The 25,689-nt window shown below is 36.9% G+C and overlaps 1 protein-coding gene across 1 annotated transcript in view; it reads left to right on the forward strand.

Annotated features, from left to right (window-relative positions):
- Positions 1-25,689, forward strand: part of GLCE (glucuronic acid epimerase) — a 128,017-nt gene that overhangs the window by 97,276 nt on the left and 5,052 nt on the right. The window contains exons 2-3 of the mRNA XM_082647575.1: positions 16,068-16,663; positions 20,462-20,707. Of these exons, the coding sequence (XP_082503701.1) occupies positions 16,081-16,663; positions 20,462-20,707 (829 nt within the window). The 5' untranslated portion in view covers positions 16,068-16,080. The remainder of the gene's footprint in view (positions 1-16,067; positions 16,664-20,461; positions 20,708-25,689) is intronic.

Raw genomic sequence — 25,689 nt, forward strand, 5'->3', positions numbered from 1 at the left:
CTAGAAACAATAAATGCTGGAGAGGGTGTGGAGAAAAGGGAACACTCTTGCACTGCTGGTGGGAATGTGAATTGGTTCAGCCACTATGGAGAACAGTATGGAGGTTCCTTAAAAAACTACAAATAGAACTACCATATGACCCAGCAATCCCACTACTGGGCATATACCCTGAGAAAACCATAATTCAAAAAGAGTCATGTACCAAAATGTTCATTGCAGCTCTGTTTACAATAGCCTGGAGATGGAAACAACCTAAGTGCCCATCATCAGATGAATGGATAAAGAAGATGTGGCACATATATACAATGGAATATTACTCAGCCATAAAAAGAAACGAAATTGAGCTATTTGTAATGAGGTGGATAGACCTAGAGTCTGTCATACAGAGTGAAGTAAGTCAGAAAGAAAAAGACAAATACCGTATGCTAACACATATATATGGAATTTAAGAAAAAAAAATGTCATGAAGAACCTAGGGGTAAGACAGGAATAAAGACGCAGACCTACTGGAGAACGGACTTGAGGATATGGGGAGGGGGAAGGGTGAGCTGTGACAGGGCGAGAGAGAGTCATGGACATATATACACTACCAAACGTAAAATAGATAGCTAGTGGAAGCAGCCACATAGCACAGGGAGATCAACTCGGTGCTTTGTGACCACCTAGAGGGGTGGGATAGGGAGGGTGGGAGGGAGGGAGACGCAAGAGGGAAGAGATAGGGGAACATATGTATATGTATAACTGATTCACTTTGTTATAAAGCAGAAACTAACACATCATTGTAAAGCAATTATACCCCAATAAAGATGTTAAAAAAAAAAATTAGGCCTATCAGGCTCAAAATTTCAGAATTTTTCTAAAATATACTATCTCTTTTTGCTCATTTGACCTATTTTATTAGTTTCTTCTATATTTTCATAACATTTATTGCTCAAGAAACCAATGGCAATGCATTTATTCTTGACTAATTTTACAAGTTGTTTTAAAAGTCAGATTTATTGAGATATAATTTACATACAATAAAATGCACCCCTTTTTAATATTTATTTATTTATTTATTTATCTATCTATCTGTGGCTGCTCCGCATGCTTCTTAGTTGCAGCATGCAGTGTGCGGACTCTTAGTTGCAGCATGCATGTGGGATCTCGTTCCCTGACCAGGGGTCGAACGCGGGCCCCCTGCATTGGGAGCGCAGAGTCTTACCCACTGAACCACCAGGGAAGTCCCTAAAATGCACCCCTTTTAAAGTGTACAGTTAGATGAGTTGACAGATGTATATACTCATGTATATATAACAATCAAAATCTAGAACATTTCCATTACTCCCCAAAAGTCCCTCATGCCCCTTTATAGTCATTCCCTTTCTGCCACTACTGATCTTTTATCCCTATAACTTTTTTTTTCCAGAATGTCATATAAATTGAATCATAAGTGGATAAGTAACCTTTTGTGTCTGGCTTCTTACTCTTAGCAAATGCTTTTAAGGTTCATCCACGTTGCTGCCGATATCAGGTATCAGTTTATTGCTGAGTTGTATTCCATTGTATAGATGAACCACAGTTTATTTGCCCAGTCATCAGTTGATGAACATTTGGTTTGTTTCCAGTTTGGGATTATTGTGAATAAACTGCTATACATTCATGTATATAACCTTTTTAGTTTTAGAATATCTGGGTTAATATGGCATTATCTTAAGGACATGGCATTCTGTTGAGTGACTAGTTCATGGATTCCTTAGTCTTAAATAATCTAAAATATGAGCCCTCTATTAGCAATTGGGAATGAAGAAACTTGTTGACTATTTTCAATGAAAATTTGGAGGGTAGTATGTGACATTTGGGACATACTTTTTTTGTTGTTTAATTTAGCATGCTGTAGTAGTAGAAAGATAAATAATACAAAGTGGAGTACAATGAAAATGTAGTGTAATGGCAAACACTGGACTAAGAGTTTAAAAATTGGGTTCTAGTCATTTAATCTGGTTTCAATCTCCAGTTTTATCTCTTATTAAACTTCTAATTTGTGACTTTGGCAAATTAGTAACATTTCTGCAAGAAAAATGGGGCTAACATTTCCACATTTTTAAGTATATACATTATCTCATTTAGTCCTAAAGATCACCATATGAGGTACCTATGAGGTATATAGTACTAGTATTTTACTGGTGAGTAAACTGTGATTCACAGAAGTGAAGCAACTGGCAATGGTGGTTGAGTCAACATTTGACTCCTTACAGTTTCCTTCTGGAAAATGGAGATAATACTCACTTTGTAGTTAATGAGAATCAAATGTGATTATATTAATAAGACACAAAACTGCTAGTCTCTTGCTTTCCCTGCCCCCCCACTTTTAAATTGAAGTATAGTTGATTTACAGTGTTGTGTTTCTGGTGTACAGCAAGGTGATTCACTTATACATATGTATAGATTCTTTTCCATTATGGTTTATTACATGATATTGAATATATTTCCCTGTGATATACAGTAGGACTTTGTTGTTTATTTATTTTATATATAGTAGTTTGTATGTTCTCCTTCCCTTTTTATAAAGGTCTCCCTTTCCTTGTCTCCTGCCCAGCTATTCTGTTATTTATTAAGAGAATTTAAAATGTGGGTGCTAACCTTACCATGTTTTTTCTTTTAATTGCAAAAGATTATACAATGTCAGCAGGCTGGTATATTAGATTTTTCTTTTTATCGTAAACATTAGAAAAACACCAAGTTGACTAGCAAATAGAATTTCACCATATAGTCTAACAACCTGACAGATTGTTCTCACGTGATTCCTGTTAGCACGTTCTCCAATCATTTTTTCCAATGTGATGCTTTCTGCATTGCTTTATGCAGTAGCTCAAAACTGGATTCTACTACTTCTGTGTCAACAGTCAGCCCAGTAATTACTCATATTTGAAAATCAGCTTGGGCACTGATTTCTTCCACATACAGCTTCTTCTGCATGGCCAAGACTCTTATCTTTACGCCCTATGATTGTTTAAAATTACTGTAAGCAAGCAACTTGATGAACCTTTCCCCTTCTGTCATTCCTGTTTTGCAGGATTGCACCAATCTTGATAAAAACTTTTTATCAGCAGCTATTCTGTAGAACCTCTTAGGATAGTTCTACCAATTTGTGCTGTAAAGTCCTCCTGTGCATGAGCCATGCAGAGTAAACACATCATTAGGTTTTCTTTCTCTTGGCTTTCTTAATGGGGGGAGAAATCTTACACAGCTGAAGAAGCCTGGAATTCCTTTCTGAACTGATATATTTACATAGCATATGCTTAGTTTGACACTTGCTTAGAAGAAGCAGAGAGCTTTTTTAGTTAAGTACTGTATAATACTTCAAAGAACATTTTAGCTACACTGTAGCTGTTCAGCTTTTCTGGATGCAAAGCTGCTCTCTGCTCTTTAAAAAACATTCCTATCCTAGTTCTTTATATTATTGCTTTCAGTGCTAGAGAGAATTAAGCTGAATACAGTTGGAAGCTCTTTTCAGAAACAAATTTTAGTTTCAGAAGCTGCTGCATAATGCTAGTAGTTTAAAATGTCTGCAGAAACCAAGGGCAACTCATTCTGCTCTTACCTAGTTGGTGAGAAAACAAGTAGTGATTTGGAGCCAGATAATATGCTGTTGTGGTCTGATATAAAGAACCTACACTTGGAAGCCAGAGAAATCTAGGTTTAAATCCCATTATGTGGTTGCTATCAATTTTTCTTCAGCAGAGTTAAATTTTCTTCAGCACTGTTTCCTCAACTGTATGGCAGTGATAACAAGAGCTCCTTCTGAGGGTTTGATTTCAGTAACTCAGTGTATGTATAGCACCTGGCAGATGGTAAGACATTCTAAATATTTCCTTTGCCTGTAATCTTTCCCCTACACCCTCAAAAAAAGAATAACTTCCTTTATCACTCAAATGTGACTTCTTGTTGTTGTTGCTAACCTAAATATGTCTCCTGAAGGTTTGAGATAGATGAAGATAGCAGAGTTGACCTACTCATGGAGTGCTGGTAATGATTTTCAGCACAAACTCTGGACTATGGGAAGACTAGGTTAGTTTGAAAATGTACATGGCTATAAACTGACTAGATACAGACCTCCTGCGTGACTAACGCACATTCCAATTTAATATTTATGGAGTACCTACTACAGTGGTTATGGATAAGACATTCGACTGAGAGATGTGCCCGTTTGCCCTCTGTCTTTCCTCTTCTTTCTGGACTACAGCACAGACATGATGGCTGAAGCTTCAGTAACTTTCTGGGCCGTAGTGTGATGTAGAAAGATAGAAAGTGCCCAGGTCCTTGACCATGTAGCTGTATAATAGCTCTAGACTGCCTAATTCTGGGTTTCTTTTGCATAAGTGAAAAATATCAATGGGTGGAACATATAAGGGTTTGTTTCTGGTGTCTGTTACTAGCAGCAGAACCTAATCCAAACTGATTCAGATAGCAGTCTGGATACAGGCATCTGACTCCTTCTCAACCCACCTCTAGTCACCACTAAAATATCTAAAAATAGTACCCCAGCACTTAAACATAAAAGAGGCATGTTCATATACCTGAAATATAGAAATGTCAAGAAATTTCTATTAGAAATAACCTAGATATTCCCACTGAAAGCAACTAGAGCTCTTTGAAGAATGGCTGTTTCAGGTCTTTGGTAGAAACTGTACGTGATGAACCTGGGATACCTTTTCTTAGAAGAAAACTCTCAGAAACTACTTGGGTTGTGTCAAAAGGACTTAGGAATCAACTTGAAGAGATTTGCACTGGCTAAAGATGGGATAATTTGAGCATCAAGAAGTAGTAACTCAGGGTATATGCCCAGTAGTGGGATTGCTGGATCGTATGGTAGTTCTATTTTTAGTTTTTTAAGGAACCTCCATACTGTTCTCCATAGTGGCTGTATCAATTTACATTCCCAGCAACAGTGCCAGAGTGTTCCCTTTTCTCCACACCCTCTCCAGCATTTATTGCTTCTAGATTTTTTGATGATGGCCATTCTGACTGGTGTGAGATGATATCTCATTGTAGTTTTGATTTGCATTTCTCTAATGATTAATGATGTTGAGCATTCTTTCATGTGTTTGTTGGCAGTCTGTATATCTTCTTTGGAGAAATGTCTATTTAGGTCTTCTGCCCATTTTTGGATTGGGTTGTTTGTTTTTTTGTTATTGAGCTGCATGAGCTGCTTGTACCAAAATGTTCATTGCAACTCTATTTACAATAGCCAGGACATGGAAGCAACCTAAGTGTCCATCATCGGATGAATGGATAAAGAAGATGTGGCACATATATACAATGGAATATTACTCATCCATAAAAAGAAACGAAATTGAGATAGTTGTAGTGAGGTGGATGGACCTAGAGTCTGTCATACAGAGTGAAGTAAGTCAGAAATAGAAAAACAAATACCGTATGCTAACACATATATATGGAATCTAAGAAAAAAAAAAGGTCATGAAGAACCTAGGGGTAAGATGGGAATAAAGACACAGACCTACTAGAGAATGGACTTGAGGATATGGGGAAGGGGAAGGGGAAGCTGTGACAAAGTGAGAGAGTGGCATGGACATATATACACTACCAAACGAAAAATAGATAGCTAGTGGGAAGCAGCCACATAGCACAGGGAGATCAGCTCGGTGCTTTGTGACCACCTAGAGGGGTGGGATAGGGAGGGTGGGAGGGAGGGAGACACAAGAGGGAAGAGATAGGGGAACATATGTATAACTGATTCACTTTGTTATAAAGCAGAAACTAACACACCATTGTAAAGCAATTATACTCCAATAAAGATGTTAAAAAAAAAAAAAGAAAAAGTAGTAACTGTGGTGGATTGAAACACATCAAGTATGTTTAAAATTAATGAATTCAGATGTTACTTTTAAAAAGTCATTGTTTATTTTTGGAGTTTATTAGGGAGTCAATTCATTATTTCAAAAATTGGTAAAGGAAAGATTCAAGCATTAATTCTGGCTTTCCTGTACAAACTGTATAGGGATAACCAAATAGCTGCTATGGGCAAGATTTTCTTTAACAGAAATATTTCAGCTACTACATTAAGAAAGGCTGATAGAATTATAATATCACCATTTTGCAGCCCCCCTCATGAAAGAATTATCAGTGGTTTCTAAAACCATTTGATGGATTGCTAATGCAGAACTTTATAATGACTAGATCAGGCTGACAACACCTGAACATACAGATTAATCCTAACAGGAAAAAAAAAAAAAAGAGACTACCAGACATATATTTCCTGATGAAAGTTCACACCTCTACCATAAAGTATTCTTGCTGAAAAATCAAACCCTACTTTTGTCAAGCTGTGGAATCAGCTACTGGTTTATAGGAAGTACGCAGGGATGGAATCAGAGTTAATACATTGCAGCCACTAAAAGAGAGGAAGGTAGCACTCAATACGAGGCAAAAGCATACTCTTGGTATAACAGGTTACTTCAATAACAAGGAAATTTTAGAAATTGGTTTTTATGCTTGGAAATTTAAAAAATTGTGGAGTCTTTGGATTAAGACATGGAAAATGAGTTTACAAGACAGTAGACTGAGGTGAATAGGAGAAAATATTTGCAAATCATATATCTGATAAGGGATTAAAATCCAGAATATATAGAGAACTCCTAAAACTCAACAATAAAAAAAAAAAATTGGAAAATGGGGGACTTCCTGTTGGTCCCTGGTGGCTAAGGCTCTGCGCTGGCTTCCACTGCAGGGGGTGTGGGTCTGATCCCTGGTTGGGTAATTAGAATCCTGCATGCCAGCACAGCCCAGCTTAAAAAAAAAAAGAAGCCAAAGATGGGCAAGGGACTTGAATAAACATTTCTTCAAAGAAGATATACAAATAGCCAATAAGCACATGAAAAGATGCCCAACATCACTAATCATTAGGGAAATGCAAATCAAAACTACAATGAGATGCTCACACACATTAGGATGGTTTTATTTAAAAAATAAAATAAAAAATCACAAGTGTTGGCGAGGATGTGGAGAAATTAGAACCCTGTGCACTTTTGGTGAGGTTGTTAATATGTTACAATCTCTGTGGAAAACAGTATGGAGATTCCTGAAAAACTTAAAAATGGACTTTCCATATGATCCAGCAATTCCATTTTGGGATTTATGTCCAAAAGAAATGAAAACAGGGTCTCAAAAAGATATTTGTACACCCATGTTCATAGTAGCATTATTCACAGCAGCAACCAAAGTGCCCATCAACTGATGAATGAATAAGCAAAATGTGGTATATACCTATAATGAAATATTATTCGGCCTTAAAAAGGAAGGAAATTTGACATATGCTACAACATGGATGAAACTTGGGTTCATTATGCTAAGTGAAATAGGTCAGTCACAAAAAGACAAATACTATATGATTCCACTTATATGAGATACTTAGACTAGTCAAAATCATAGATGCAGAAAGTGTGGTTGCCAGGGGCTGGTGGGGAGAGAGGAATAGGGAAATGTTATTGTTTAATGGGTATGAGTTTCAGTTTTACAAGATGGGAAGAGTTATGGTGATGAATGGTAGTGATGGCCACACAACATTGTGAATGTATGTAATACCACATAACTGTACACTTAAAAATGGCTAAGATAGTAAATTTTATGTTACCTGCATTTTACCACCCAAGAAAAAAAATTGGAAAAAAAAATGTGCACTTCCACACTCTGGGCTAATAGAAGACACCAGATGATCTCAGGTTTCCTTGCAAATAGAGCACAGACGGAACCACAAGTATACCTTCCCCTAACTCCTGAGTTCTAATTTGAGTTTTTATTTATACAATTAACATATTCTTCATTAGATGGTTCTTCTTTTAAAAAATTTTTTTATTGAAGTATAGTTGATTTATAATGTGTTAATTGCTGCTGTATACATGGTTCTCCTTTATCTCTATAGTTTGAAGTTTTTCGTTTTTGTTTTGTTTTTTCCTTTCATGATGATGGAAATGTTTATAAGAGAATGGAAGGCAGAAGTATTGGTTTAAGTTGCTTCTAAGCAGATTTGTGTTGAGTAACCGAGCAGATAAATTTGAGCTTTGATGTCTTGGGTAATTTTCATTCTGAGAGTTATTACAAATAATCTATATCAAAGATTCTGTGTTCTTATCAGAAATTAAGCTAAGTAGAAAAAAAAAGGTAAAGCATTTATATTCTGGGTTTTTCTTTGTTTCTCTTTTCTTCCCCCCCCACACAGCTAATAAAAATGCAATCATGGAATAAAAAAATTTTATCTTAAGATTTCTACTTTCTTATACCTGAACTAATGTTAGTTACTAATTTTAGTTTAGTAATTAGTCCTTATACTAATGTTAGTTACTCTTACAAATACTGCCACTGTGGAGTTTTTAGAACACCAGTACATTATTTTCAAAGCCTCAAATTAACATGGACTGATGAAACTGTTATTAAGCTCCATTTTTATCTCTGGAGAAAGGTTTTGCTTCAACAAGCTATCCCAGAACATCATTATAATTATTGGCAGAATGAAGCGTTGTAATGAATTTGTAAGCTGTTGCTAGATTTGTAGGGCCAATGGGAATCCTATTTTCAAGAGCTTAATTATTCTAATCCACCTGCAGACCAGGTACTGGGCTATGTATACATAAATATCATAATTATGACTTCCCTTTCTATTCTTTTCTAATAGTAACATGGTTTGTAATTATACTGTTAGATTTGAAGAAGATTCAAAAATAACAGCAGCTTCATTTAGAAATGCTAATAAGATTTTAAAATAACTAGATAACTCTTTCTAAAATTGTACTCTACCTATGTAAACTGTTGATTCAAGGTCAAAATTCAGCTTTATCTAGAATAAGATCTGTTAATGTCTGAGTTCAATTCACAATCTGGTAACCTGCTATAAATTAGAGTATCTCTTGGGAAAGGGTGGTATTCAGCTTCTGAAATAAAATATATATCAGCTCAAAGATACCTTGTGAATGTTAGAGCACAGGGTTTGGAATTCAAATCTCTAGTGAACCATCAAATAATCACATGACCAAGGGTAAATTACTTAACATCACAGAGCCTCAGTTTCATCATCTGTAAAATAGAAATATAATTTTTAATCTTAAATTCTCAGCTATCTTGGCTTTGTCCTTGTCCTCTGTTTTAATGAATCTCTTGTGGGCTATTATACTTTGGTCTCTTCATCCTTAAAATGTGAATAATATAATATACTATAAACCCCCTGCTCATTTCTTTGAGATGTTTGCCTAGAAATATAATCTTATTTGAAGCATTGTGAGCCACTTGTATCAAAGATTATTTTAACTTTGTTTTTTTTTTTAAATGGACTAGCAGAATTACCTTTTCATTTTGTCCTTTATTTTCAGTAGTTGCTAGGGAATACTACTTGTTTGCATTACTGGAAGAGGCCTGACCACCAAAAGTATAGGCAGTTCTCCTTTGAGTTGGAGCTATCACAGAATACTTAAACATTTGACTGTGTAATTTAAATCTTGGTCTATCAAGCAGTAAACAGATGGAACTTTACTAACAGCAGTTCTTAAATTATAGATCCATTTTAAAGAGTTGGCCAATATACAGCATCACAATCCGTATTCAATTATGTCAGTTATGTTCATTTTTATTTGGATTATGCTTTCAGAATACCCAAATATGGGAAAGGAAACAAAATTGTCTCTTTCAAATGTCTGTTATTTTTTAAAATTGCATGTTTAACAGTGTTCATTCAATAAATATTTATTGAATGCCTACTTGAACCAGGCACATTTCTAGGCATTGGGGATGCAGCAATGACCAGGAGAAGCAAAATCTCAACCCTTGTGGAACTTACATTCTAGTGGATTGGAGAGGGCTTATAATCTGAATATGTATAATACCAAGTAGTGATAAATGCTATGAAGAAAAATAAAGCCAAGTAAGGACCTAGAGAATGATGGGGTGAGAACTGCTATTTAGGATAGGGTGGTCAGAGAGGACCTCTCTAATAAACTGACCCTTAAGCAGTGACCTGAAGAAGTAAGGGAGCAAGCCAAGTGGATATCTGGGGAAACAGGTTGCCAAGCAGAGGGAATGGCAAATGCAAACACCCTGATTTTGGAGCATGCTTGACTGTAAGTCTACTCATTCCACCTGGAAGCTTTCACTTAAAACGTTACTGTGTTTCATAACACATTCTACATAACTTTTTTTTTTTTTTTTTTTACAGTTTGTGTATCATTGCGTTATTGTTTCTTATGCCCATGTTTCCTGCCAATCTGGCCTTTAGGGACAGGGATTGTGCCTTACCTGCCACATGTTAGCTGCCGAATAGATACTGATTGAACCAGTCAGTTTGATTTTCTATTGAGCAACTACTATTCCTTCTATTTACTTGCTACCAAATGATTATAAGAATATAAATTGTTAGATATATAAATAAAAAAGAGAAAATAATGGGCAAGCAGGCATTGGTCTACATTATTCAGAGGAAGGAAAAAGCCAATAATTTCTTTCACTGAAACTATTACAAATTTATTTGAAGGTTGTTCTTAACTGAAATATGACCTTCATATTTTAAAAACTCATGGTGATATCCACAGTTTTAATGTTTACTGAATTACTCAGGAAAATGAATTTGAAAACTAAGGTATCAGGAAAATTTCTTTGAATTGCACATCATTTTAGAAGAGAACAGTTTGCTCTCCCAAAGGAAAACTAAGTTATATTTTGCTTTACTTAATTTTTAACTGTTTGTGCAAAGAACTTATTCCACAGTTTCTTTATGATGTTTACTGAATGTTATTTCCTGTTGTAGATCTCTAAAGTTACTAAAACTAAATTTTATTGGATTATGTTTCTAATGAAATAAATCTTTAGGATCAGCAACACATGAGCTTTCAAGGTTTTTGAATTTATTTATTTACTTTTTTTTTTTTTTTACTTTAACTTGAAAGGTTAATCTAGTTCATGGATGTAGCAAAAGCTTTAAAATAAGTAGGAAGCTTATCACCACTCAGCAGAAAACCCTGGTTTTAGCTTTTAAAGTTACTATCATTTGCACTTAGCAAAATGTCAATGCAATTTACTTTTCGAAATTTGAAAGTTTCTATAGTCAATTTTCTATAATATGAGAAACATAATAAAATTATTGTACTTACCTTTAGATAAGCCTGTTTGGTAGTTAGTACTGCATGTCAATACTCAGAGTTTTCTTTCTTTCTATCCTCCCCTCCAAAAAATGTCAGTGCCTATTTTGAAAACTAAGAATTTTAACTAAAAATTTATAATTCTTTCTTTAAATATTTTAACAAGTGACTTTGACCTTCTTAATTTTCTTTTTTTATGGTTTAAAAACATGTTAAACATATTCATGGAAAATTAGAAAATCATACTATATGTGCTGTTCTGTAACCTCCTTTTTTTCAGTTAACAACCTCCATATGTCCTTCCATCTTTCCTTCTTACCAAGCCCATAGTCAGATTTCCCAGCTTAGGACCAAGTCTCACATCTGGTTGTTATATTTCTTAAGTCTCTTTTCAAAAAGTCTAACCCAGTCTCCTTTTTCGTTTCATACCACTAATTTATTGAGGAGATGGGGCCAACTCTCCTGCAGGATGTCTCACCTTCTTGATGTACTGGTTGCATCTGCGCTTAACTTGTTCCTCTTTCCCTTGTATTTCCTGTTAATTAGAAATTAAATCATAGGGTCAGAGACATCCAAGTTAAACATTTTTGGCTGGGATATACAATAGGTTATGTACTTTTTATTTTAACTCATCAAGAGACACAACATCTGCATGAGTCATCGTTAATGAGACTGAATTTGACCACTGAATTAGGGTGCTGACTGATCCCTTCATTGTAGAGTTTCACCTTTTTCTCCTTGTGACTAGGAAATAATGTATTTGGTGTTACTTTGCACAGTATGAATCACTAAATCCCTGTCAAACATATGCCTGAATATAACACTTGGCTAAATTAGTAATTTCATGAGGAATTGCATAATAATTTTCAGATTTTAATTTTTTTCTTCTACATTATTAGCCACCCTTTTTCTGTAAAATAGAATTCTTTGTCATCTGAGGCTATTGGTGTGTTCTCCTGCAAAGATAGATAAATAAATTCTTTGATTTAGTTACCAGTTTTCGTCAGAAGATGATTTAAGTATTTTTTCTGGCTATCTCCTTTTTTGAATATCATTATAGACTCATAGATCTTTATTGATTTAGTGTGTTTCAGTCAACATCAGTCATAATTCTCACAGCTTTGACTTAATCGGGAAAGGGACCTTTCAGATTGATGTCTCTAAGAAGCCCTGATTGCTTTTATAATTTTTTTATCCTGATTGCTTTTAGTAAGGAATGGTATCAGATACAAAATCTGGACATAAAGGTTATTGAAAGTTTTTAATTTTGACTTTTCTTTATTTTCCCATCACATGCCTCATCATAATGGTAGCCTACTAGTTCCATAGCAGGTTTGCTCTCTTTTGGGTCATGGAGGAAGGGCACGTCTCAATGGTGGGACAAAAGCTTTATATTTCTGTTTTAACTGCTCTAAATGTTAGTATAGCTGACGGATGATTCAAATGTTGGCACATAAATGTTTTTAATGGAGGGCTTTTTTTGTTTGTTTGTTTAAACATCACTTAGGGGCTTCCTTGGTGGTGCAGTGGTTAAGAATCCGCCTGCCAATGCAGGGGACACGGGTTCGAGCCCTGCTCCGGGAAGATCCCACATGCCACGGAGCAACTAAGCCCGTGTGCCACAACTACTGAGCCTACGCTCTAGAGCCCGCGAGCCACAACTACTGAGCCCAAGCACCACAACTACTGAAGCCTGCGTGCCTAGAGCCCATGCTCTGCAACAAGAGAAGCCACCCAATGAGAAGCCCATGCACCACAATGAAGAGTAGCCTCTGCTCACCACAACTAGAGAAAAACCTGCGCGCAGCAGCAAAGACCCAACACAGTCAAAAATAAAAATAAATAAATAAAATTAAAACAAAGAACATCACTTAGTATTATCCGTTTGCCCATGCTACTATATAAGGAAATCCTCAATTTATAAATATGTGACTTCTGAAGGTTTGCTTGTACCACACTTCTTTTTTTAGCGTTCAACACATTTTCTCATAGTAATAATGCAGATGATGAAATATATTATTGGATTCCAGCTCTTACAATCTGTGTATGATTTCCAAGATGTACCAGACCCATATCTTTGCCTCCCTTCCCTCCTGATGCCCCACTGAAATAAAATATATAGAAATAAGAAATGAAGATGCCAATAACAGTAAATAGGAAGATTACCATAGGGTGATAATTAAACAGATTTCCGGATCTCTGTTCCAGGACTAGAAGGCACAGCTGTACCCTCTCCTTCCTTCCCCTTATCTCTCTCACCCCTGCACTTGAACTATAGATAGCTGGCGTGAACCCCAGCCAAAACACCAGCCAGATTTTCTTTAGAGAAATTGGGAAAAGCTAAGGCTTCTAGAGTACGAGTTATGTCCCCAGGACAAAAGAAAAAGTCATCTTCATTCTGGTATTTAGAGGGCCTGCTGGCTACCCACCCACACACCCTAAAGGAACACTGTCACTCCGCCTGTACCCAACCCACACAGAGCCCCTCTCAGAACAATCTAGCCCAAAAGCAGACCATCTTCACAATAACAGAGGAAATCTGTGTTAGCTAATGAGTCATTCAAGCCTAAAGATGAATGAGTAAACAAAGATCACAGGCGTATGAGGAAAGCTAACATCATGAAAGAGACTAAAATAACCAGAAAAATGACCACCAAAGAAAACAGAGATAATCAGAGAGAACTTTACAAAAACAGAACCCTAACATACTCAGAGCTGCAAGAAGATACTACATCCATTAAACAAGAATAAGAGAACACAAGGTTTCAGGTTGAAAGGGCACACCAAGTGCTGAAATAGTGAATCAAATATCATACTGTTAACACATTCTCACAAAACTGCAGAATTCCTAGGGTAAACACAAGACTCAGAGGGAAGTCATGTACAAAATGGCAAGTATCAGACTGAAGTCAAACCTCTCATCAGTAGCCCGTAATGCTTTAAGAAAGTAAAACATTGCCTACAGCATTTAGAAAGAAAATAATGTGCAGCCCAAGGATTCTATATCCTGCCAAACTATTCATCAAAGGTGAGAGCAGAATAAAGTTGCTTTCAGACATGCAAGGACTCAGGGTTTACCTCCTCTTGGAATTAAAAGAAATGAGCTTTTAATTGAAAAACACCATCAGCTTTCTTGAAAAACAGAAAATCATTGTGTAATTTTTCATTAAACGTTTTCATTTTACGGTTTGATTTTTTTAAATCTCATTGCTGCCAGAAGGGTTTATTGAGAGGAAAAGGGGGAAGAAGGATTACAACCATAAAATAAGTAGTTTTGGATTTACACCATAAAATAAATTACAGAGCTACTGTAGCAAGCAGCAGTAAGTCTACTCTCTTTACTCTCAGTGGGCAGAGATATTCCATATGTTGCACATGTAACTAACCCATAATTTTCCATGTTTCCCAGTGACCCCAGCAACAGGCATTCCAGGACTACCTACAGTACAATCACGACTGGTTGGTACACCACATGGCCAGTAGGGGCAACAGCATCAAATTCTTCTCCCATCATGACTGGAAAGACAGGATCTGGCTTGTATTTAAAAGCGTCATTCTGACTGCTATGTTGAGAATAGACTTTGGGGTAGAATAGTAGAGCAAGGGTAAAAGCAGGGAGAGCAGGTTAGACATCACTGTAATATTCCAAGTGAAATATGGCAGTGGCTCTGATGTGTTGGTAACTTGTGTAGTTGGTGAAAAGTGATTAGATTCTGGGTATAATTTGAAGGTAGGGACAGCAGGATTTCCTGACTGGTTGGATATGGGGTGAACAAGAAAGGAGTCAGTATTTCTGGTCTGAGCAGTAAAGGAGGAGCAGATTGAAGGGAAAGATCAGGGATTAAATTTTGAATGTTATGTTTTAGAAGCCCATTTGACCTTCAAATAAAGATGTCAGTTATTGCTACTTGGATTGGCACATAGGTATATGTGCCTGCAGTTCTGAAGGAAGGTCTGGCCTGGAGATAGAATTTTGGGAAAAGTCAACATATAAATTGTATTTAAAGCCATGAGATTGGGTGAGATCACCTGGGAGTGAATAGAGATAAAGAAGAGGTCTGAGGACTGGGGCCCTAAGGCATTTCAACATTCAGGTTCAGAGAGATGAGAAGGAATGATCAGAGATGACTAGGAGGAGCATCCAGCTGGGGTATAAGGAGAACCAAGAACGCATGGTGCCCCGGGAGTCCTGGGAAGAAAGTGTTTCAGGAAGGAAAGAGTCGTTTACTATTTCATGCTGCTGAGAAGCAACATAGGGTGAGCACTAAAAATTCATTGTTGGATTTGGCAACATGGATGTCAGTGTTTACCTTGACGTGACCTGTTATATTTTTTTCAAACAGCTACTCAGTCGTTAGGACAAAAATATGTATTAAGTTGTTTGAGCCCAACTACTTCACAAATGGAAGTAATAGGTGTTTGTTTGTTTGTTTGTTTGCGGTACGCGGGCCTGTCACTGTTGCGGCCTCTCCCGTTGCGGAGCACAGGCTCCGGACGTGCAGGCTCAGCGGCCATGGCCCACGGGCCCAGCCGCTCCGCGGCATGTGGTATCTTCTTGGACCGGGGCATGAACTTGTGTCCCCTGCATCGGCAGGCGGACTCTCAACCACTGCGCCACTAGGGAAGCCCAACAGGTTTTTTTTTTTTTTGACCTAGGGGCTTCATGAAGAAATTATTAAGAATCCAAGGGAGCCACAAACAGAGAAAGATTGGGAATCTTTGCTTTAGAGGATCATGCTAACTGAGCATTTTAAGAGGGGGGAAGCAACTCTTGCCTTTTCTTTGTCTCTGCTGAAAAGTTTGAGTTAGTAATTTTAAATCTGATCAGATTACATGCAGTTAATAAAATTGCCCTAATGTGGTGGTTCAGTATCTTAAAAGTAAATCTTATCCTATGAAATTTCAGTAAGTACATCTTTGTGTGAATTTTTCTTCTTGCCTCCATAGGTATGGTCTGAATATGCGTTGCTTGGCAGCTCGGGTCAACTATAAGACTTTGATTGTCATCTGCGCACTCTTCACTTTGGTCACAGTACTTTTGTGGAATAAGTGTTCCAGCGACAAAGCGATCCAGTTTCCACGGCACTCGAGTAGTGGCTTCAGAGTGGATGCGTTAGAAAAAAGAGCAGCAGCATCTGAGAGCAACAACTATGTGAACCACATGGCCAAGCACTCTGAGGAGGCATTCCCTCAGGAACAGCAGAAAGCGCCCCCTGTTGTTGGAGGCTTCAATAGCAATGGGGGAAGCAAGGTGTTAGGGCTCAAGTATGAAGAAATTGACTGTCTCATAAATGATGAACACACAATTAAAGGGAGACGAGAGGGGAATGAAGTCTTTCTTCCATTTACCTGGGTAGAGAAATATTTTGACGTTTACGGAAAGGTGGTTCAGTACGATGGCTATGATCGGTTTGAATTCTCTCATAGTTATTCCAAAGTCTATGCACAGAGAGCCCCTTATCACCCTGATGGTGTATTTATGTCCTTTGAAGGCTACAATGTGGAAGTCCGAGACAGAGTCAAGTGCATAAGTGGGGTTGAAGGTTGGTATCCATCTACTCCACTGCATTTTTCTGTCCTGATTGTGTTGAGGAATAAGAGACTGTGTTAATTATATAGCAAGTACTTGCATAGCTTACTATCAAGGACCTTTCATCACTCTGACTTAGCAGGGAGGAACAGGTTAAACCTGAACTTTCTAGATGGTGTGATTTAAGGGCTACAATAAGATCATACCTGATTGAATAGGATTATGCCATTAACCTACCCCAGAAACTAAAATTATCATCAGTAAAGTCAAGGCACAGCATCTCCAGAAATTTTGCATTAAAATATACAGTTATTATCCTAATAACCTATCGTAATAGGTTATTATCATATCCTATGAGAGGAGATGGGAAAGGGAGACAGACCATCCAGTGGACCCATCAATGTACCAAGTCTTATTACCAGATTAGCCAGGTATCATCCCTGGATGGAGGTTTACAGTTCTCAGAACAAGATAATACATAGTATCATTTTCTCTGAACTTCATGAACTCCTATAATCTATTACATAATGTCTTTCATTGGCTTTAAAACCTGGGGGTTCCTTATGGGTATAATTAATACATTTTGGAATTTGTATTTCAAACCTAGGATTGATCAGAAAGCCATATTGAATTTGACTTTAAAGTATATCATTTAATCAGAGGAAAGAACTTAGTGTGTTTTAAGATTGCTTAGTTTGGGTTTTATTTCATTTTTCTCATTTTGTTATAGAAAGTGCTTTTAGGGCTTCCCTGGTGGCGCAGTGGTTGAGAGTCCGCCTGCCGACGCAGGGGACACGGGTTCATACCCCGGTCCAGGAAGGTCCCACATGCCGCGGAGCAGCTGGGCCCGTGAGCCATGGCCACTGAGCCTGCACATCCGGAGCCTGTGCTCCGCCACAGGAGAGGCCACAGCAGTGAGAGGCCCACGTACCGCAAAAAATAAAAAAATAATAAAAAATAGAGAGTGATTTTAATATCTTAATATTTTAATTTTTGTAATATCTTTACTGAATGTTTAGAAGAAGGAAGGGGGTAAATTCACTTATATTCTTACCATTCAAGATAATTATTACCATTTTTGTATATTCTCAGAAGGTCTTTATACCTAGGTATATGTTTTAACATAGTTATAATGATATTTATTGTGCAGTGTTCAGGAGGGTAGTAGTTTTTTAGAGGCTTGAAAGATATCCATCGCCAAACCTTTTTTTTTTTCCAGTAATTTTTAAAAGTGTATAAGCTTAATAGGTGCTTAGATGCTAAAGAAAAAGTAAAAAGCAACCATAACCACTGTTAATGTTTTGATGTCTTCTCCAATCTTTTTGTTGTTTTTGTAGATATACATTTTTAAACAAATTAGAATCATGCTGTATAGTCAATTTTGTATTCTTTTTTCGTTCAACATGTTATGATTATTTCCTCTTGTTATTGAATATTTTAATCACTAATATTCGTAATAAGGACATGCCATAATAATGTATGGAACCTTTCTCTTTAGTTGGACATTTAGGTCATTTCCACTTTTTTGCCATTATACATAATGGTATAGATATTCATAGTTAATCATTTGCTGTTTTAATTGTATTCTCAGTTCCCTAGGAAATAAATTACCATGTCAAATAGTATCAGTTAATCTATTTTACCAAACTACTTTCCAAGACGGTTGACCCTCTTCATGCTTCCAATAGCAGAGTATAAGGGTGCTCCTGTCACCCAATTCCTGCCATCATGAAAGTTCATTTTTTAATCTGTTGTTTACAAAGGGATCTCATAATTTGCTTTCTGTAGCAATTAGTGAGGTCAGATATGTTTTTCATATGCTTTTAACCATTATAGAATGGGCTTGATGTTCTTTCCCCCTTTTTCAATGTGATTAATGTTGTTTTTCAGAAAAATATATTTGTGAGATCTTTTATATATATAGCAAGGGTGGTAGCACCTTGTTGCATTTGTTAAAGATATTTTCTTTAATTTGGCTGTCTTTGCATTTTATTTATGCTTTGTTTAGAAATTTTTAGTTCTATTTACTAAACTTAGGGGTTTTTTTTTTTAATTCTTCCTTTTATGCTTAGAAAATCATTTGCCATGCCACGATCAGCGGTTCATCTGTATTTTCTCTAATAGTTTTATGGGGGTTTTTTTTACATTTAACCTTTTAGTCAAGCTAGACTGATTTATATTTTGACAAATGGTACAAGGTCAGGGCCTAATTTTAGATTTTTTTTCCCTTAACGTTTATTGAATAATCTCCTCTTTTCCCTGCTGATCAATGATTCAATCTTTATCGTTATACTAAAATATTTTGAAACTAGAATATGTTTCTAAAGCTTTACTAGAGTATGTTTCTGGCCTACTATTAGGTTCCATTGATCAGTCTATCACTTCTTAGGCCAATTACACATTATTGTAGTTATTACCCATCAAATGAGATAGTATAAACCTTGCTTTTATTAAGTGAAAATAATTGTTTGAATTTTGAAAAAAAAAAATCTACCCTTGGAGAAAGAATATTGAAGTTAAAAAGCTTATCTGTAGCCTAGGTTTCTTAGCCTGTATGGTCTGTAATTCCTTAAACTATTTTGAAACTACATCAAAACACATATAGTTTTATAGGTTCCCAGTTTCTGCCATGCCCATCTGTTGCTTGTTAATTTATTTTAGGACTACAAATAGTTTATCTCTCAACACATACACCATGATGCAATAATACAGTATTCTGTACAGTGTGGTATTATTGTATTTCCCATGTAGAAAATTACTAGAATAAACACTAATGCCAAACATTTAAAAGTTTTGCTTAGAACTTTACAAGAGGTAATCCACTAATGAATTTATCAAGAATCTATGGTTTAAATATACAACTTTAATTCATTCTTTAAAAAAGCACTCTTCTCAAGAATTACATTTTGATCTGAAGGATATGAAAAAGAATTGCAAACATGTTTATACTTTAAGTTGCCTAGTCATAGCTAACTTCTTTTTATTTTATTTTTTTTTATATATTTATTTATTTATTTATTTGTGGCTATGTTGGGTCTTTGTTTCTGTGTGAGGGCTTTCTCCAGTTGCAGCGAGCGGGGGCCACTCTTCATCGCGGTGCGCGGACCTCTCACTATCGCAGCCTCTCTTGTTGCGGAGCACAGGCTCCAGACACGCAGGCTCAGTAGTTGTGGCTCACGGGCCCAGTTGCTCTGCGGCATGTGGGATCCTCCCAGACCAGGGCTTGAACCCGTGTCCCCTGCATTGGCAGGCAGACTCTCAACCACTACGCCACCAGGGAAGCCCCCCATAGCTGGCTTCTTAAGCAAATACTTTTAACCATCAGATGATAAAGTTACTAGACCACATCTTGACACCGGAGGGAAAGATTAGTATGTAATTAACTTGACTGTTAAGTACAGATGTTAAGAAAATTTCAGGTTTAATATTCTAGAATAAAGCTGTTAACATTAACTATATGTATTTAAATTGTGTAAAACTTGAATGTATGAAACAGAATTATGAAATATGACATCTGTAGCTATGAGCAAAAATAGCACACATTAAAAATTAGTCCTTAAAAAGATGATCCACAACATTGCATTGCTATCTGTCAACAAATAATGAATGAGAGTGAATGAGCATTTAGTTCTGTGTTTCATTTCTGGTTAATTTGGTACTTGTTTTTAGTAACTATGAAAACAGTGTAATAAGGAAGCTTAAAAGTTGCTGATAACCCTATAACTCCCCCAGAAGTAAAACAGTGAAGAGTGGTATTCAGAATAGGATCATGAATATCTGGAGATATTTATTTTGTTTCTCTGTTTTATAGGTGTACCTCTATCTACACAATGGGGACCTCAAGGCTATTTCTACCCAATCCAGATTGCACAGTATGGGTTAAGTCATTACAGCAAGAATCTAACTGAGAAACCCCCTCACATAGAGGTATATGAAACAGCAGAAGACAGGGACAAAAATAGCAAGCCCAATGACTGGACCGTGCCAAAGGGCTGCTTTATGGCTAGTGTAGCTGATAAGTCTAGATTCACCAATGTTAAACAGTTCACTGCTCCGGGTAAGTGATGTTTTGTTTTGTTTTGTTTTGTTTAAGTGATGTGTTTTTATATGTGTTTGCTAATTTTATGTTGATTTATAGCACCTGATACTCCCTTAAAATTGTTTTTATGGTTCTTAAAAAACACATCAGCAGATGCTTGATATTACATATATGAAGAAACAAATAGTGTCACCCAAGTGAAATCTAAAGGATCAGCTAAAATATTTAAGGTTGTATAAGGAATATTTACTGCGTGAAGAGCCAAGCCACAAGAACCAGGTTACTGCATGATGTCTTTCTCCTTCCAGGGAACCAGATCCCACAGGAATAAAGTTTCTCAGTTTATTTTAATGTTTCAGCACAGTACTCATCCTTTAATTTTTTAACTATTTTGCATTAAGGCAGAAATTTTTCTTTGTAGCGAGAGCCAGCCTTTCCTTTGCCTATTTTTTACCAGTAGCTTTTTATTTTTTCAAAGTAATATAGCATTACCAACCAGGCCTGCTTTCTATATTGACTTTTGTTAATGTACTAGATAGATTGTTTCAAACTTCATATAAAGCCATTTCATTAATAAAATCTTTTATAAAATCAAATTAACTTTATACAACATTTCCCCTTTTTCTAAGACGGTCCCATTAATTGGGATGTAATGTATTTCTCTCCACTAATCAATATCCATGAGAATTAATGAGTTCATTACTTAAAAAGACAATGGAATAATTTTAGTTAGCACCTCAGGCTTAATTTTCTGTAGGGGGGGATGTTGTCAAGAACAGAACTCATCCTCCCTCCCACCAACCTTGCCAGTTGGTAAATAAAAAGAGAGAAAAGGTTATAAGACCTTTTCTGTATTCTGTCCTTGTCCTTTACTGATGACTGTGTAATTCACAGACCTTGAAAACAGCAGTACAAATCTACTCATTCTAGATGGCCTTAAGTAATGGATTTATGAGTGCTTAATGCAATGCAAATAATGGGTGACCTTTACTTTTTATTCTGTGAGTAAAACTTCTTTTATCCTATGGCATTCTGTGATATTCCAGTACATAGAGCATCTTTGCTTATTGTAAAGCAACAGGCTTGGCTGGGTGAGAAAGTACATGGAGATGTTTAAGAATATTTAGCTTATGATTTATAGCAGGAAATTATTAGATTAAAAAGGACATTTGATTTTGGTTGCATCTAGAGGGCTTATTTTTACACTGATTCATAATGTAGTCTGGATTAGGGTAGAAAACAGCAGCCCTCATCTCTGTCTCCTCAAGTGCTGGGAAGTTTTCTAGAACCATCTCTTGAACTCTGCCCTATTCAGAGCAATAGATTTCATTGTGCACTTTTGGGTACCCTGGTTAATACAAACAATAGGTCTCCTCATACTAAGTGAAGGGCCTTCACTTTAGCCCTTCATTCTGCAGCCAGCAACCAGAGATGAAACTACTTCCCAAGGTGGGTTTAAGTATATGGAGGAGAGAACTGTCTGTGACAGATATTCTGCCAGTGGCACACTAGCTACTCACAATTGGAACTCTCTGTTGGTAGGAGTGTGCTACCTCAGAAGGTGGTGCTTGTTTTGATATCTTGGATGTGTCTGGAGTTGCGTTTGATACAAGTATATGAGGGAGAGTTAGTTGGAGTTGTTGCTCAGAGCAGAAGAAGGAAATCAAAAAGGTGAGGCGTTTATTGAAACGTAGGAATGGGAAATGAGGCTTTTTAGATGATGTAGTCTTCTTGGGAGATAAATTCAGAGAATCACTGATGAGAAGAAATTGGAACTTGTGCATAAAAGCGTAGGCCTAAGTGAAGTAAGGCTCTGGAAGACCAGAGGCTACATGCTGTTGGTCTTTTTCCTTTTTGGCCTTGAATTTTTTTCCCTGAAAGGAAATAAGATTATCTAGAGGGAAAAACCATAACATGGATCTGCAGCGTATTTTTTATTGTTTTGTTTGTTGAAGAATGTTTTTTTTCCTTCTACCTAATTTTAAAATTGAATGAATTAAAACTTTATACCTGTCCTGCTTTATTAAATTAGCTTTCCCTTTCCCAAGCACTCTCTTCACTTCATTTCCATGACCTCACTTTCTCCTCTCTGTGTAGCCATTCCTTCTGAGGCTTCTTATGAACTTCTCTTCTGCCTGACCCTTGTCTCTCTGTTCCTTGAGGTTCTGATTAAGGCCTCTTCTCACTCCACATAGTAAACCTGTTGATTAATAACAGTTCATGTTATGTGTGAAAACATTGATTTAAAGACTATTCTTAAATGTTTATCACCCTTTGTTGCCTAAAGTACATTTATATGTACCACATATACCAAAAATAGACACTTATAGTGACTCCTGGGAATAACCGGTCAGAGAGAGGAGTCATGGATTTCAAGCGACAGGAAGCTCGAAACTTTCTATTAGTAGCTTTTTTTTTTTTACAGCTTTATTGGAGTATAATTGCTTTACAATGATGTGTTAGTTTCTGCTTTATAACAAAGTGAATCAGTTATACATATACATATGTTCCCCTATCTCTTCCCTCTTGCGTCTCCCTCCCTCCCACCCTCCCTATCCCACCCCTCTAGGTGGTCACAAAGCACCGAGCTGATCTCCCTGTGCTATGCGGCTGCTTCCCACTAGCTATCTATTTTACGTTTGGTAGTGTATATATGTCCATGCCACTCTCTCACTTTGTCACAGCTTACTCTTCCCCCTCCCTATATCCTCAAGTCCCTTCTCTAGTAGGTCTGTGTCTTTATTCCTGTCTTACCCCTGTCTATTAGTAGATTTAAAGCACAGGTCTCCAGATAGCTTAGGACTCTCCAGTAGAGCTCAAAATCTTGCCTGGTATATTTCCAAAGTGGTTGCCATAACCACAGTCATGTCCCAGTTGCTACCATTCAGACCCTTCTGAGTGACGTAGACAGGATATTTAACCTCTCTGTACATCTGTAAGATAGGAATTAAAAGACTTGTCTCATATGATTGTGGATTGATTTAAATTGGGGATTGTGACTTCTTTGTCACTTCTCCTCTGTGGCTCAATAACCCCCTCTGGTGGTGTTAAATGACATCATTCATTACTGAGTTCTTTGAACTACATAATCTGTTATATTGAAACATAAGGTGATTGATTGAACTATATCATTTCATTAGATTTGTATACATAAAGTGAACATTAGAATGGAATTCTGAGAAGAAAATATAATTCTTCAACTTTCTCCCATTTGGACTTCTGAAGATGGTGGTGAGAATGGATGCCATAGTTAACAGTGTTGTCTGATTAATAAGGCATTACCATAAGAATAAAAAAATAAGTAGCACTCAAGATAGCCTCTGCTGAGTATAATTTAATTTAATCTTGAGTAATTCATAAGTCAATTCAGAATCCTGCGAAACATCCTGAAACATCAAGTATGTTGTTCTGAGCATCAGATTCCGTTTACTATCGATACAGGAAAATGCCAGCTAAGAGAGAGGTTGCATGTTGACATTTCCCCAGATAAAATGGATTTTTACTGTGTTAGAAATATACTTCTGACATCACTTTTTAAAAAGTCAAAGCATCATACATCTAGCAAGATGTTCTCATTCTCAGTACAACTTCCATAATTGTTTATTCCATCAAATGAAGTAATTAAGAGCCTTGGGTCAATTATATCCACACTGGTAGAGTCCAGTGTTGGAAGAGTTAAATGATCAGCTCAACATGGTGATAATACTGTCCAAGCTACTCACACTGTATACACTATCATCAGTTCACATTCCCAATCATTGCTCCAATAAGGAGCACCCAAGATTTCCTCAAGGATGCCTTAAAGTAGATCTGATTCTATAGCTATGTTTAAGAGAAATAATTCTTCCACTGGTTATTCTCATGAGGATGGTATTTCCAATATCATTTCTTTTTCACAATCTTTGAGCTTAGACCCAGGAACCCTGGTTTCTAGTCCCTGCTCTACCACTAGTTAGCATTTGACTTTGGGCAAACCTTTTACCCTTGCAATGCCTCCATATCTTCATCTCTAAAATGGAAGCAGTAATTCCTGCTCTACCAACGTCAGAAGATTATTGTAAGGATCAAATGAGATAATACATGTGAATGTGTTTTTAAGATTTAAGCTCTGGGGACTTCCCTGGTGGTGCAGTGGTTAAGAAACCGCCTGCCAATGCAGGGGACACAGGTTCGAGCCCTGTTCCGGGAAGATCCCACATACCACTGAGCAACTAAGCCCATGCGCCACAACTACTGAGCCCACGTGCCGCAATTACTGAAGCCCACGCGCCTAGAGTCCGTGCTCCACAACAAGAGAAGGCACTGCAGTGAAAAAAAAAAGCCCACGCACCGCAATGAAGAGTAGCCCCCGCTCACCGCAACTAGAGAAAGCCCACGTGCAGCAACGAAGGCCAGCGCAGCCAAAGTTAATTTCTTAATTAATTAAATTTTAAAAAGATTTAAGCTCTGTATAGATCAAGATATTCACATTTACCTTTAATGGTATAAAATTTGTACTACATATATTTTTGTTGTTTTTCTTCCTCTTTTTCTTCTTCTTCCTCTTCCTCTTCTTCCTGCTGCTGCTACTGTTTGGTTTTAATATGCTCAGTTTCTTTTCTTGGTAGAAGTCAACTTTCTGAGAGTCAGGCATCATCGTACTGTAGACATGCAAGAGAAATTTCCTATTTGACGATTTGCCAAATAAAACAGCTCTGCTATTTTATCAGCCTCTGAAACCATTGGCTTCAAAATCATCATTATCATCATTTTATACTATGTTCCAAGCCACTATCCTTTTTTTTAATCCTCACAGTTACCTCACAAAGTAATATTATTTCTACTTAACACGTGAAGAAACTGAGGCTCAAATAGGTGTATCTTTTTTTTTTTTGCGGTACGCGGGCCTCTCCCATTGCGGAACACAGGCTCTGGACACGCAGGCTCAGCGGCCATGGCTCACGGGCCCAGCCGCTCCGCGGCATGTGGGATCTTCCCGGACCGGGGCACGAACCCGTGTC

Source organism: Grampus griseus (genome assembly GCF_964374135.1).
Source record: "Grampus griseus genome assembly, chromosome: 2".
In the NCBI taxonomy this organism is placed as follows: domain Eukaryota; kingdom Metazoa; phylum Chordata; class Mammalia; order Artiodactyla; family Delphinidae; genus Grampus; species Grampus griseus.